The sequence below is a fragment of the Globicephala melas genome, chromosome 4 (genome assembly GCF_963455315.2).
Source record: "Globicephala melas chromosome 4, mGloMel1.2, whole genome shotgun sequence".
Classification (NCBI taxonomy): Eukaryota; Metazoa; Chordata; class Mammalia; order Artiodactyla; family Delphinidae; genus Globicephala; species Globicephala melas.
The window spans coordinates 70,222,330-70,237,642 of record NC_083317.1 but is presented as its reverse complement, the minus strand read 5'-3'; the positions used below and the strand labels follow the sequence as shown (position 1 = coordinate 70,237,642).

Genomic DNA, 15,313 nt, shown 5'->3' with positions numbered 1-15,313 from the left:
GCTAGATCCAGCATCAAATGATGATGAAAGGAGCAGGAAACCAACAGGGAGAGGGCTGGCAGGGAGAGTGGTGTGTAGGGGGGTAATTCCCTGCTGTTTGCTTGGAAGCTGGGCTAAATGTCCTGTATGGAGCCGTGGTGTGGGTGTGTCACCTCTCTGCCTCTCTTCCAGGCTGAGGCACCAGGTTGGGTGACTCAGATCACAGCACTGATCTGAGATCACTGCACTGCTCCATCTTCCCCAGCCTCCTAGGCCTGAGGGCCAGTAGAGTTTAAGTGGAAATAGATTCTGTGTGAAAGCTGCCTGCAGATTCTGGAGCTACAGCTGGTGTGTGGTTGAGAGTATTTGGCCTTATCTGATTCTGCATGAATGTTTTTAGGTATTGTAGGCTTTGAAAGCCTGCAAAGGACCATGGGAGGTCACTACTCTTTTTTGGACTCTGAATTTCTGGAATTTCACCTCTGAGATCACTGTTGTGCAATGTGGAAAGAAGAGTGTATTAGGAGGAGATTATTCTTAGAAAAGGGCAGTACTTTGGTTGGAAGAGAACCTAGTCCACACTATTCATAGCTCTGTGAGCTTGTGGAGTGGTTGGTGGAGGCCTCAGCTAAGTCTGTGTCAAATTTGCTGGCCTCATCATGGTGACTGAGCGATATTTTGTGATGGTTGTTCAGGAGGGTGAAAGAACTAAGAAATGGTGATCCATTTAAAAGTAGAAATTGGTAGCTGTGTTTTCTCTGTTGTAATTTTGAGTATTTTTCACACCTGTTGCCCCAGATGCTCTTCAAAACCAAAGAAGAATAATATTGTAGGGTGTTTTGGGCGAAGGAATTTGGCTGTTACTTCCTCTGTTACACCTACAGTTTCCAGAATTATGTGAAATTAAGCCTGACCTTAAGAAAACTTTCTTTCCTGAAGTCCTAGCAACTGCCCAGGTGAGAACCCTTAGGCCATTCTAGACTAGACGGTGAAGTGTATTATTTCCCTGAACTCAGAAAAATATGATGGTTTTACCTTAAAAAAAAAAAAAAAAGCATTTACAAGAAAGTTCACTGGCAAAAACACATGTTGACTGGTATGGCATTTCTGTCACTTCCTAACCTTACTTCTTGAAGATTCCACCTTTATAGAAGTTAATTCATTGCTCAGAAAACCTCAACCCACCTAATTTAGATGTGTTCTCCTCGAGCAGCTGCAAAGCCTTAGTCGTGTGATCCAAACTCCTATAACAGCACAGTTTTCTAGACAGTGAAGCTTTCTGCTTAAGTTCCACAGATTTATAACAAGGTTTCTACCAGTTTTTTACAACTATCAAATAAATATATTCCTTATTTAAACAGTTGAGCGCTGCTACTTATAAAGCCAATGAGTCTCTCAGGGTAAAGTTTTAAGAGAAAAATCTATGCCTAAGGTGTGATTTCAGGACCTAGCATAGGCGGAAGGAACTAGAAGGGGCCTGAGAAGGTGAGGAAATAGAGGCACAAGGAGGTGAAGAGGTTTGCCTGAGGCCACCAGCCTGATTCGTGGCAGAGCTGTGACTGTCTCTGTCTTCTATAGATACCCTGGCTGCCAGGATGGTCTTTCTTTACTCCTTTCTGCTGTCAGCAGTTTCTTCACGCATCGCTAACATGTTTCTTTACCAGTTTATTCCAACTCCAACTCTTCTGCGGACCCTTCAGTGACAATGGCATCCGTATTGGGACTCGCTCTTTGCCTTAGGCGAGCTTGGTGCCAAAAGCCCTTGCACCTGACCGTGTAGCTGCTTTGCTCTGTAAACCTCGGCTCTGGAAATCATTCCACTCAACTTTCTTTCCAGTGAACCAAAGAGAAGGTTTCTCTTTCTCCTCACCTCAGCTTTCCAGCCTCTCCATTCCATTATTTCATTTGACAAGAAAGCCAAGTAAAGCTACAGAGCCCCAACACAACAGCATTTGGAAGGTTATTTTTATAGTTTCATACATTTCTACTAAAAGAAGGTAAATTTCACTCTTTGATGCTTATTTCTCATACTTTGGGTTCATGAAGTATTGAACGTATAGCTTTCAACAGTTATGTTGTTTAATACATGTTTATTAATAAACACGACATTTTTGCAAATCATTTCTCCATCCCAGAGGAGACTTACCGCCACTGGTTAACGTTTGGTCTTTCCTTCTGACCGTCCTCCATGTTTCTCTCACCAAAGGAACCTGCGATCCCACCAAGAGCAGATAATTTTGGCGCCGTCCCTGGCTAGGGTTGACATGGAGATGACTCAGCTCACCCAGGAGAACGCAGACTTCGCCACCCGGGATCGCTATCACCACTCCTCCCTCGTGAGCCGGGAACAGCTGATGATGCCTCAGTACTAGAGTACTGAGTCGTCAGTACTAGGCAGCCTGGGACCTGCCCCTCGTGTAGCTGTCCAGGGTACAGTGGACCCAAATCCCAGAACCTTTGTGAAGCTGGTTCTCCTTGGTAAGAAACTCAAAGACCTGTCCTCCCCCTGTCATTCTGGATGATGGAAATGTGCATTCTGGTGTGGAGCACCACGGCTAACCAGGGGACCCACTGCAATGGCGGTGGCCCCTGAGACACGCCTCCAGTCTGAAGGGCTCCGTGTGGACCCCAAGACTTGCAGGTGTCCAGACCAGATTGCTTGTTCTGAGTGCCACAATAAATGGTTATTTTAAATTTTATTTTATTATTTATTCCTTGAATAAATAATATGCTTACATGGTTCCAAACCCCAAAGTAGAATCGTATATATAGTGAAAAGTCTCCCTCCCATCCTTGTTTGTCATCTGCTCAGTTCCTACCCCCTACCCCAGAGATAAGCACTCTTCTTAGATAACGCTCCCCACATTTCGTTACGAATGTACAAGCAGCTAGGAATGTGGATTTTTATTACTCCCTTTTCATCCACAAAAGGTAGCCTATCATACATGCGTTCTGTACCTTGCCTTTCCTCGTAACAATCTATCTTGGAGACATTTCCGTATCAATACATATGCCGTTCCCTCCTTCTTTTTCATTTTATGAATGTGCTATAATTTATTTCATCAGTTCCACAATGATGGCATTTGGATTGTTTCCAGTCTTTTACTATTACAATCAGTTCTGCAGTGAATAATCGTGTTCATATGTACAAGCATGACGAATATCTGTAGGATAAACTCCCAAAAGTGGAATTGCAAGATCAAAAGGTAATGCATTTGTAAGCTATTATTGTTTAGTGAAGGTCTTTTTAATTAAAAAGTTAAATTACCATGAATTACTTAATGGTGACTCAACGTTCTCAAAAGCACGCGTGGTGCCCCACGCTCTGGACACCTTGGCAGCTGTTTTGCTGTATGAACACATGAGGGGACAGGACAGTTTTGGTTCCTCTCTGAGCTCAGTGTGGCATTCATCACAGGCATCCAGTCTGGGGGCCAGGGCCCTGGCTGTGCCTACATGAGTTCAGCCCTGGCCCAGAGTTGGTGGTTTCACCCCTGAACCATGGAGAGAGGTACTGTTGGATCAGTTCTGACCTCTTTCTTCTGTAATAGAGCTTCTCAAAGTCAGTGTGCTAAGAAACCTGGGGGGCTTGTTAAAAGTGCACATTTCTGCAGCTCAGTACTGGAGGTGAAGCTTGGGGGTGAGTCGTGGACTTTACTTTTTTTTTTTTTTGCGGTACGCAGGCCTCTCTCTGTTGTGGCCTCTCCCGTTGCGGAGCACAGGCTCCGGACGCGCAGGCTCAGCGGCCATGGCTCACGGACCCAGCCGCTCCGCGGCATGTGGGATCCTCCCGGACCGGAGCATGAACCCGTGTCCCCTGCATCGGCAGGCAGACTCTCAACCACTGTGCCACCAGGGAAGCCCCATGGACTTTACATTTTTAATGAGTGCCTCAGGTGACTCAACACAGGGGACCCTTGGACACCATTTTGCAAAACGTTGACCTGTTGGATGAAACGGGCTTAAAGTAAGTTGGGGGTGGGAATGTCATGATTAGGGGCCAGTTAGGTCTCAACCTTCTCTCTTAGGAAGTGAGATCTGTTGATAGTTTACGCTTACTGTTCACAGTGAGATCTAGTTTATGATTACTGTTCATGCACCTTTGGGGTTAAATACCAGACTTCCAAACATCATTAGAAACAATGTAAAGAAAGCAAACACTGAGTTAACTATAGGCATATGGGAAATCATTAAAGACAATATTCATGAAGGGCTGAGTTAGTGTTCTCTGAAGGCCCTTTTTAAGAAGAAGCCGCACTAGTTTCCTGTAGCTGCTGTAACAAATTACACAAACTGAGTAGCTTAGATCAACAGAAATTTATTCTCTCACAGTTCTGGAGACCAGATGTCCAAAATCGGTATCACTGAGCTGAAATCAAGGTGTTAGCAGGACTCTGCTCCCTCCAGAGGCTCTAGGGGAGAATCTGATCCTTGCATGTTCCAGCTTCCGGTGGCTGCTGGCATTCTGTGACTCGTGGCCACATCACTCCCATCTTTAAGACCAGCACCTTCAAATCTCTCTCAGTGTGACCACACTGCCTTCTCCTGTGTGCACCTGACGTGGGCCTCTGCCTCCCTCTTATAAGGATACATGTGATTGCATTTAGGATCCACCCAGATAATCCAGGATGATCTCCTCCTCTCGAGAGTCGTAACTTCATCACACCTGCAAAGGCCTTGGCAAATGAGGAAACATCCCCAGGTAACAGAGATCGGGCGGTGGATATATTTGGGGGAGCCATTTTTCAGCCAGCCACAGAAGGCTTTACTGATTCAGTTTTTTGCTCTTCTGAATCCTGGATAACAAGCTAAAAAAGTATCCCCTCTGAAAAAGATGGTCCTGGGTTTGAAAACCATATACAGCAGAAGATTCAAGTATCCAAGATGAGAACTTTCCCAATATGATTAACTTTATGGAAAAGAGTAAGAGAAGAATGGGTATGAGAGAGAATTCCAGCATTTGACTCGGTGTTGGGGGTACCGAAATGGCAGACGCTAAACACTCGAACCTCTATTTAGGTCCAAATATCTTGTATTTAAACAAAACTATATTGTATAAATAGTAATAGTAATCAGTAAAGCAGTAACGGAGTCTTAGCCTGGGCTCCCAGAAAGCAGAAGTTTATGTGCTATTGCTTTACTGGGGGGTACCTTCAGGGAAGGAGTGAGAGAAAAGAGTGGAACAGGTGAGGAGGCATGACATTGGGTTAGTGACCCTTTAGTATCATGTGCAACGGAACACTTGGTCTCAGAGGACCCTTCTGAGAGATGATAGGAATACCCGTGTCTCATGACCCCTTTGCAGAGGGAGGAAGGGATGAGAATTCATCCACTGGTTCCTGTTTCCCATAGTCAAAGGCTAGCCTTGAGGGGCATTAACACGCACCCCGCCCCCGCCACCCCACACTTGTGATTTGAACTTGTGTGAGTACCTAGCGAGTTCTGCTGCAAGCAGCTACTCTGTGGACATAAGGCACTGTTGGGTTTGTGTGCGTTAAATTGACTGGAGTCTGGCAGAACTGGTTGCTGTGGTGGTGGCTGAGATGCACCAGCCTCAGCTCCAGAATCAGGTGGGGCAGAGAGGATCTGAGGTGGCATATAAGAGGTATCGTGTACTGTCCGTGTATGCCGGAGGTCAGCAGTAAGTTCAGGTTGTCAGAGAAGTGAGACAGATGACACTGGATCATTCAGAGAGAGTTCGGTTATCTAAAGAATGCTAAAAGGGCCAGCACAGTCAGGATATTTGGCAGTGAGACTAGCATCATTTTCTTAAAAAGACAAAGGGAGGGATCCCTAGACTGAAGGTCTAACCAAGGAGTGCACAGTTGTAGGGGAAAACGTCGGAAGGAGTGAGGGTCACATTAGATCTTCTGGGACCATGAATGTCTCCCTTCAGGCCACACTGTTTACGAATTTATCCGTCTAATGATCCATCTATCCACCAGGCCATCTAACCATCTACCCACTCGCCCATTGATCCATCCATTCACTCAGCCATCCACCCACCCTCTGACCAGCCATCGGTCTACCCGTCTACGCACCCATCCATGGCTGGGGCAATTGTACACGTGCCTCAGACCACCTCACCTGAGCCGAGTACACCTCACCAATCTCAGAGCTTTGTAATGTAAAAATATGGTTGCAGGCCATTCAGACAGAAATGAACTAACTCCTCAGTCACCACCCTCAAACTTTCAAGGTGAGTACTGCCCAGTTCTAGAGCATCCTTGAACTCAGGACTAGGAACCAGAACAGGGGCCATTTTCTCAGATGTCTCTGGGAGCCATGCTAACAAGTCCTCTGACCTACACAATAGGGTGCATCCTGCACAAATGATTATAAGTCAGTGTGGGAGTTTGAGGTTCAGGATTTCATCGTCCTACCTTCCGTCCAGTTTTCTGATGGAGGAAGTATGTTTAAGGATGGGAAACACTGTGTCAGTTTACGTACTGATACCTGGACAAGGGTGTAAGGGTGGTAGCAGAGAATGCAGCTGAGGTCAGAAGGTGGAAGCAAAGCTTGTCATGTCTAACTTTCTTCCTCTTGAATCTAAGAATCCACTTCTCTCAGTCCCTTGGTTGAGGAGCTGGAATCAAGAGACAGAATGACCAGCTGGGCTCATCACCCAATAACACGTGGGCGGAGATGATAAAGTGATCACCTTTCAGCTCCAGGCTCTACCTGCCAATGGACTGTGGCCCCAGACCTGACCAATCAGACTGACCTCCCCCCTCCCATGGGGAGGAGCTAATACTGACTGATAGACTGGTGGTGGGGGCAGAGGTGTTCCCTCTGCCTCTGGTAACGCAGGAGGGAGCTTGGGTGGTAGCTCCATCGTCTCCATGGAGGAGGAAAGTGAGGAGAGCTAAAGGAACCCCAGTAGCAGTGAGAATACTGACAGAGGCAGACACAGGGTCTGTGGGTGGACAGAGGAGCTCTAAGCCATTCTGACAGTAGTCAGGGAGGGCTCCCTGGAGGAGGACATATCTGACCTCATTCAAGCACTTCATGGGCAGAGAGGAGGGGCAGGACATTCTCAATAGAGAGATCAGCGCAATCAAAGGTGTCTGGGGGCTGAAGGGTAACTGAGAGTTTCAAGAGTGTCTGGGTGGGGCAGTGCAAGGCAGGGGAAGTACTGGAAAGGCAGGCAAGGGTCAGGTCTGGAAGGGGTTTGCTACCTCTCTGTGTGTGCTACGGGAATGAGGAGGTAAACCTGAGGAATGATCATAAAAATCCATCCTCAGCCTTTTCTAGGGCTTTACCAGAAGACCCTTGTAAGAATTCAGTGAGCGTGATCCAGGCTCAGAAACAATCCAGCTTTGATCTGCTCTTTCGCTGACATTGTGTTGCCGTTCCTGCTCTCCTTACTGGGGAGGGGAGAGAGGGCCAGTGGGGGGCGTCCCTCTTGAGGTCAGAGCACGTGGGAGGAGGGGAAGAGGAACCAGCCCTGAACTTTGCAGGGGCAGGGACTGGTCATTGGAGGTTCCCAGAGGCCCGCCCCCCTCACTCCCTGTATGCTGAGTACCAGCCGTCCCAGTGCCTGGTGGGTGTGGGTTGTTGGTGGGAGGAGTGGGGTGGAGATAGGAGCAAAACAATTAGAACACGGCAGTCCTGATGTATTACTTTCCTATTGCTGCTGTAACAGATTGCCACAAACTTAGTAGCTTAAGACAACACGGAAGTACTCTCCTACAGCTCTGGAGGTCAGAAGTCCGAAATGGGTCTCACGGGGCTGAAATCAAGGCATCAGCAGAGCTGGGTTCTTCCTGCAGGGTCTAGGGGAGAATCTCTTTCCTCGCTTTTTCCAGCATCTGGAGGCTGCCTGCATTCCTTGGTGGTTGCCCCTTCCATCTTCAAAGGCAGCAGTCCGCAGTCCCGTTGTCTCCCTCCTCTGCCTCTGTCATCACATCTTCTCTGACTCTCCTGCCTCCCTCTTCTGCTTTTAAGGACCCATGTGATTAGATGGGCCCACCTGGATAATCTAGCATAATCTCCCCATGTCAAGAGCCTTTATTTAATCACATCTGCAGAGTTCCTTTGGCCATATAAGTAACTGTTACCTAGGATCTGGGGATTGGCACCACCATTTACTAGCTGTGTGACCTTGGGTAGGCTTCTTAACCTCTCTGTGCCTTCATTTCCTTCTCTGTAAAATAGGAATTACAATTCCTGCCTGCCTCCAAGTGAATCTGTGAGTACTTAGTAAAGTGAGACTCACATGTTTTTGGAGGAAGTCAAGGTGGAGGCGGTGTCATACATGTTCTTCCACCGCCCCTACTAATTCCATGTCACTTAATGTGGGCAACACAGAAAGAAAAAAGATCAGTGGGAACTGCAGTGGTTCTTGGCATCTACTAGCCGGAGGTTTCAGAGCAGGGTGGAGTTCTCCTGCTTCAGCAGGCCACGCTATATCTTGTCAGCAGCAGACAAGGTGGGACCTCTTCTCCAGCCATCAGCAGGGACTCTGCGGCATGCGTAGTCAGGGCGCGGGGAGCTGGCAGTCGCCGCTTGCTGACCACCGTGTCAGCTCTGCCTCCCTCTCCACTCCCTTGGCTAATCGGACCCATTTGGCCACGTCCCTATACCACTGCTCTCAGCCTTCTTCATTCCCTTGCCAGAGCCTTGGGGAATTTTCTTAAACATCAGAAAACCTATCCCACTCTCCAGTTCTTTTGAACCAAGGCTTACTCGAGAGCAGATAACCCGCTTTTTGCTATGTCTTATCCCCTCCGTGTCTACGTGGATGCCCTGGAGGAGAGGATCAGAAGTGGCGGTTGCATGGTCTGTGTGAGTCCATACTGTTTGCACTTCTCTGCAGACAGGGAAATGCAGACGTCTGTACTCGCCACACACTGCTCAGCATCCCTGCATCTGGGAGGTGTTCCTGGGCTCCTTTGAAGGGACTCACAAAGGAAAATGGATGCCAGTTTGTTAGTTTGAGGAAGGAAGTAGAGGTGTAAGCCCCTGACTCTTGACAAGGTGCTCTTCTTGGAGGGGAAGGTCACATTCAAGTAAAGGGTGAAGCAGACGGCAAGAAAGGCCCACCAGCATCGGGGGGTCCGCAGTTGGCTGTGCTCCTGGCGTGCAGCCCGTCTCGCAGCACCAAGGCTGGTGCCCTTACCTGTTCCCTAGGCTGCTGGGCTAGGTGAGTGGACGGAGGATAGTGGTTGACTACTCACCACCATTCTTAGAGGTGAGGGTGGCCACAGCCTCCTTCTGAAAGAGGCAGAGCGGTTCTCTAAATGGGAGTCTCTAAAATAATGGAGAGCCTGTTTTTTTTCTCCCTTTTTAAATTGTGTTTCTTTTTTTCCAAGTTTTACTCCAGAAAAAAAAAGAAAAAACCAGAAAAAAGGGGAAAATCGTGTTTCTTTGAAAACACACACACACGTGTGTGTGTGTGTGCACGTGCACTTTCCTGACCGTTTGTGTTTGTTAGAGATGCCTCTCTATAAAAAGAAGCTGGACTTACCACATGTGAAGACTGGCTTAAATTATGGGCCATGTGGTCTACATCAGATTCACTTTGGGCAGCCCTGAGGGTGAGTAGCATTTCAAAGGATTAGCAGTCATCCCCCAGCAGCCGGCAAGAGGGCTCGATGAACGCTGATCTGTGCAATGTGACATAGACCATATGTGTTAAGAGGCTGAGGCTCAAATATGAACCCCAAACTGAAAGTCACAAGGACAGACACTGGCAACGGCAGTGTCAAGTTTTAAGTGAACTGCTTGGCAGACGGGCAGCTCTGTGTAACTCTGTGTGTCTGTATCGGTCCGGGTGGGCTTGCTGCTGCAACAAACAGCCCTCAAATCTCAGTGACTTGACACTTCATACATTTATTTCCGGCTTCTGTTCCAGTCTGATACAAGTCAGAAGCGGGAGGGGAGCTCTGCCCCACACGGTCGTTCAGGGACCACTGTCATTCTGTTTTGTAGTTGAACATCTTCTAGGCCCTCAGAATCTTCCCCTGAATTCTCACCCCCCCCCGTTGGCAGGTGAGAGAAGAAAGGGAGGATGCTGTGGCAGTTTCAGGGGCTAAACGGGCTCATATCACTTCCTTCCACTTTCCGTTAAGAGGCTGGCTGGGAAACGTGGGCCAGCTCTGTGCTCAGGGAGATGAGGAGCCAGGTTTGGTGGTTCTGGCCAGTCTGTGCCACTGTGCTCAGGATGAGGACAGCTGGATTGGGTTCTTCACTGAGGGCAGTTGAGTGAGCCTCCTGATCTGCCCTGCGAAGGTTTTGCCCCTTCAGGGCTCTGACTTTTGTGAGAATTTACACATTTGATCCAATGATTCTGCCATTCCTTAAATCATGCTTTGGAATTCCATTTTCAATATTCTCTTCTGAGCCTTTGAATAATCTCATGAATGACAAGTTTTTGTCCTTTGAGGGTTCATTTGATTTCTGGAAGCATCAAAAATCCTTTGGAACCAAATCTGGGAATGAGGGGACTGACCAAGCTAAATCATCTCTTTGGGTCAAAAATGAGGTGTGAGCATGAAGCAAACTGACCCTTGAAGCAATTTCTACAGATGAGATGCGAACACAACACGTTTTGAGGACTGACAGTGTCACTGGAATAATTTCATAAGGCCACTCAAGGTGCTGATTTGAAGAAACAACATTTATTTAGATCAACTGTACGTGTGTGTGTGTGTGTGTGTGTGTGTGTGTAGTGAGTGACTCTGTAGTTTGGGTTCTGCTCACCTTTTATTAATGATCTGTGTTGTTCTTCTTCCGCCCAACCAGATTGAAAGACCTTCAGTAGTAGAGGTGTATCTTCAGTTATAAGTCATCCCAATTCATGGCTTTAAGTATTTTTTATGTGCCCTGTCAACCAGTCCAACTCATCACGGATTCATTCAGTCACTCACTTAGCAAGTATTTATTGAATGTCTATGTGTGCAAAGCCACGTGTTTTGTTTTGTTTTTTTATTCAGAAACTGTGAAAACAGATGACAGCAGTTGCTCCCCCAGTAGCCTGCAGCTCAGTTTTTAGGAGTGTTCTAGGATTAAGAAGCAGGAAATGGGCACGGACTTCTTGGCTGGCTAGGAGGAAAGGAAATGGGACTTGGAATAGACTGCACTCGGATGGTTCAACCAAAATGCTCTGCGGAGAGTAATTATTCACATTTTCTTATGGACTGAGGACAGTGCATCACCTCTTCTCTGGGTGATGGTAAAAAATTCCTGGGTAAATACAGTGCCCTGGAAAATCGTCACGTCTGTTTTAGAATTAGTCATGTTACCCCAAGCCATCCAACCTGAGTTTCTCTTTTCCTCAGGAGCGGTAGGAGGAAGTATAATAGATAGGGGTGGACCCTGTTCTATGGCTGCAGTTCTAGGGACAAAGTTGGGGATCCCATTGTTTCATCACGCAGCTGCGTTCAGAGAGGACAAAGTCTTATTTCTGAAAGCGTGGTTCTCAGCTCACTGGTATAAAAAATGACCTGGGATGCTTGCTAAAATGCAGTTTCCTGGGCCCTTCTCAGTTTACTAAACCAGAATTTCTTGGGTGAGGCCTAGGACATACTTTGTTTACTATTAATTTTTATGGGAGTATAGTTGCTTTACAACTAGGACATACATTTTAAAGTAACCCCTCCCCCAGGTGACTTTCTAAAGTTTGAGAAGCACAGGTGGAAAGGCTTTGAGCTGACCTGAGTCTGAAGCCGCTTGTCTCCATGAGCTCCAGGCTCTGTGATGGGCAGCAGTGGTCCCAGACCAGAGCTCCGTATGCTATGTGCTAGCGAGGTGTGCTGGTCCATGCTGGGGCCTGATAAACCAAACTGCGGGCGGCACGTCCATGGGCCACACACTTAGCCAGAGACAAAGCACTGCAGGACCTCGTTCCACTAAGAACAGTGGAGTTGGGCTACATGCCCTTGGTGTGCCTGTGTGTGCACAGGTGTGTGTGTTTGCAGCTGTGGGTCTGTTTGTAGCCCTGGCCATACAAATTTTGTTCTCTCTGCCACCAGGTGGTAAAGCCCCTCTCCTTACCTCTCAGCCCAGCCCCCAACTCCTTCCTTCCTTCCTTCCAGTCCCACCTGCAGCTGGCATCCTGCAATTCATGGTCAATCTTTATAAATAAAATATCTTCACTGAGCCAGGTGTTATGCTAGATACCCATATTCATTGTTTCATTTGATCCTCAGAACAACTTAGTGAGGTAGGACTGTTATTTCCTCCATTTTACAGATGAAGAAACTGAGGCTCAGGAAAGTTAAGTTATTAGCTAGTAAGTGGTAATACTGGATTTGAACTCACATCATTCACTGTTCACGGTCCTGTGGACGCCAGCCCAAACCCTAAGTCTCCAATGGCTCCTCCTTCACCTCTAGAGCAGGTGTTGGCAAACGCTAGACCCGTGGGCCAAATCAAGCCCAGAGCCTGCTTTTTTTTTTTTTTTTTTGTGGTACACGGGTCTCTCACTGCCATGGCCTCTCCCGTTGCGGAGCACAGGCTCCGGACGCGCAGGCTCAGCGACCATGGCTCACAGGCCCAGCCGCTCCGCGAGATGTGGGATCTTCCCGGACTGGGGCACGAACCTGTGTCCCCTGCATCGGCAGGCGGACTCTCAACCGCTGCGCCACCAGGGAAGCCCGAGCCTGCTATTTTTTAAATTGAGGTGAAATTCATATAAAATAAAATTAACCCTTATAACCACTGCCTGTTTTTGAAAATAAAGTCTTATTGGCACACAGCCAGGCCCATTCATTCACGCATTGTCTGTGGCTGCCTTAGACAGTCTATGGCAGAGTTGAGTAGCAAAGCCTAAAATATTGACTGTCTGGCCCCTTATGGAAAAAGTTTCCTGGCACCTGCTTTAGAGGGTTTGATCTGGATCCAGGCCCCTGGGAGTGAGTTTCCTCACCATCTCCATCTCTATCTCCGCTAAGGAATGCCTCTCCTTCCTGAAGATAAACTCTCCTCCTGTGTTGGATGCACCTCCTGGACCTAGCTGCTCGGCTACCTGATTCCTCTTTCTTCCTCCTGTCTCCGCCCACACGCAGGTCAGTCCTGGCAAACACACACCTTGTGCCTGATCTTCCGGGTGCCATCCCATTTTTCTTTCTTCCCCTGATAAATGCCTGAAGTAGATCATTTATACCTGGACATCCCACTTTCTCTCCTTATAGTTTCCCTCCTTACCTCTACAACCCAACTTGTGCCCTTCAGCTAGCCTTTTGTGTACATCTCCACACGGATGCCTTGGAGTTACATGAAATTCAAGTAATCTACCTGGCATCCCATCTTCGCTAAGGTCATGTTATCCTGTTATCTTGCTGTCTCAAATCAGTTACTATGAGGCCACCTTTGCCCTTCTCTTTCCTTACATCTGTTTTCTTCCCAAATTCTGTTGCCTTTTGGGCAATATCTCTTGGGTTGCTCTCTGCCTCGTTCCCACCGTCAGTTCCTTGGTCCAGGTCTTCATCACTTCGTGTTGGGATCTCTACAGTGGCTACTGACTGTTCTCCCTACCTCGCATGCTCTCTTTTCTAATCTGCTCTCTCTAGCTCAGTTTTCAAACACTGAGAGCTCAAGTAGTATCAGGCCCTTGGTGCTTCCCTTTGTCCTTCCTTCCAGCCCCTCTTCCCCACACTCCCCATGTTACGCTGAACACAGGGAGTATTCACAGGACTCGGCACTTGTATAACACGTTTTCTTCCACTTAGAATGTTCTCCTCTGTTTCCTTTGCTTGGTAAACTCCTAAGCATCCTTCAGGAAAGAATTCTAATGTCACCTCCCTAAGAAAGCTTTCTCTAGCAAATCCTCAGTGTTCTTAGAGCACTTGGTTCATACTTCTGTAAAGCAACTTCCTTTATATTATACTTATTTATGGATCTGTCTCTTCTCCTAATTTGCTGGCTAGTCAAGGGCAGGGACGATATACATCTTCCACATCCCTGTGTACGCAGAGCCTAGCACAGTGCCTGCTGGTATACAGAGGTGCTCAGTAAACGCTTCCTGAGCAGCCACTTTGATCATGTCCCTCTACTGCTGAAAGCTTACAGTGAGTTTTGCCACTGCAATTAGGTTAAGGCAGTGGTTCTCAACCCTGGCTGTACATAAGATCACCTGGGGAGCTTTTAAAAAATACTGATGCCCCACACCAGAGATGCTAACTAGGGAGGCGGGTTCCAGGCACCGACAGTTTGTAAAAATTCCCTTGGCAATTCTAATATGCAGTCAGGGTTGAGAATCACTAGTCTAATGCCTAGTTTTCAAGGCTCTCATTCATTCCTCCATCTCCTTAGGAGTTCCTGCTCAGAACCCCTCTTGAACAAGTGGCTTCCTTCCCAGATCCCTCTCTCTCAATTGGGTCACACTTCCCTCCCCACCCAGACGAGGGCAGGGACCCTGTAGGTTTGCATGCCTGGACCCAAAGCACAGGGCTGCCAGTGTTGTGAGAGCTCGCCGCAGGGCGGGAGCTTCGAGCACAGGGTTTGTTTGGGGTGGGCGGGGAGGAGGCACTGGGTGGGAGCTGGTGGCGGTGCCTAGCCTGCATCCACGCCAGCGTGTGGATGGCCCCCGCGGCCCTACACCGACAAATGACCCCACGCTGGCAGAGAGCTCAGACCCTCAGATATGCTCTGCTGGCCAGCAGACATGCAGCCCTGTTTCCTGTTCCGCACGTTTGTCTGATTCTCTCCTCATGAGGGGACAGTGCAGGGGATGGGACGGGGCACCGGTTGGTATCTGAAGACAAGGCTAGCCCTGGCCTTCTGTGTGTACTCTGTGGGCACATCCCTCCTCTTGCGGGTCCTGAGTCTATCCCCAGGTCCCTACAGCTCAGTCAGTGAGGCTTTTTTGTGGTTTGTCTAGACCAGGGGCCCCCATCTGCTCTGAGCCAAGGCCACTTGGAAGGGACAAAAGATGTCACAGACCACCTGTTCCCAGTCACTCATGTGAAACAAAGACTTTTGGAGACGGGGCATTTTGAGACATGTATTATCTTTTATTTGTTATTTCTTACCTTTGAGACATGTATTTATCTTTTATTGCCCACAGTGGGTCAGGGGTTGGGGAGATCTTTTGTCTAAGGCCCCAGGTTCAAATTTGTTTTCTCAAATTTTAAAACCAGGTAAATCAAGAGCCTCATAATGCGTCTGTTATTTTTTTCTTTAATATGAGAAATAATAATGCATTTTATTTTTCCATGACACTCTTTCCCTCACATCCATCATCTTACTTGATTGTCATAGTTTCCCTGTGAGGTGGCCATGCCTCCCAATGGCAGATACTACTGTCCATCGTTTGCGGATGAGAAAACTGAGACTCACTGAGGTTAATCGATTGGCTCAAAGTTGTAGAAATAGAGAAGAGAGAAGCCAG

General features: G+C 47.8%; 2 protein-coding genes across 3 annotated transcripts in view; both read left to right on the top strand.

Annotated features, from left to right (window-relative positions):
• SLC12A8 (solute carrier family 12 member 8) overlaps window positions 1-2,678 on the top strand; it is a 129,373-nt gene extending 126,695 nt beyond the window's left edge. The window contains exon 15 of the mRNA XM_060298189.1: window positions 2,186-2,678. Within this exon, the coding sequence (XP_060154172.1) occupies window positions 2,186-2,351 (166 nt within the window). The 3' untranslated portion in view covers window positions 2,352-2,678. The remainder of the gene's footprint in view (window positions 1-2,185) is intronic.
• Window positions 2,679-2,813: 135 nt separating this feature from the next.
• The window catches only part of HEG1 (heart development protein with EGF like domains 1), a 144,185-nt gene continuing 131,685 nt past the window's right edge, over window positions 2,814-15,313 (top strand). The window contains exons 1-2 of one of the 2 annotated variants that reach the window (XM_060298186.1): window positions 2,814-3,946; window positions 4,587-4,681. The gene's annotated coding sequence lies outside the window, so the exon portion shown is untranslated. Of the gene's footprint in view, window positions 3,947-4,311; window positions 4,682-15,313 lie in introns of both variants that reach the window. The other variant, XM_060298187.1, reaches the window with a different exon arrangement.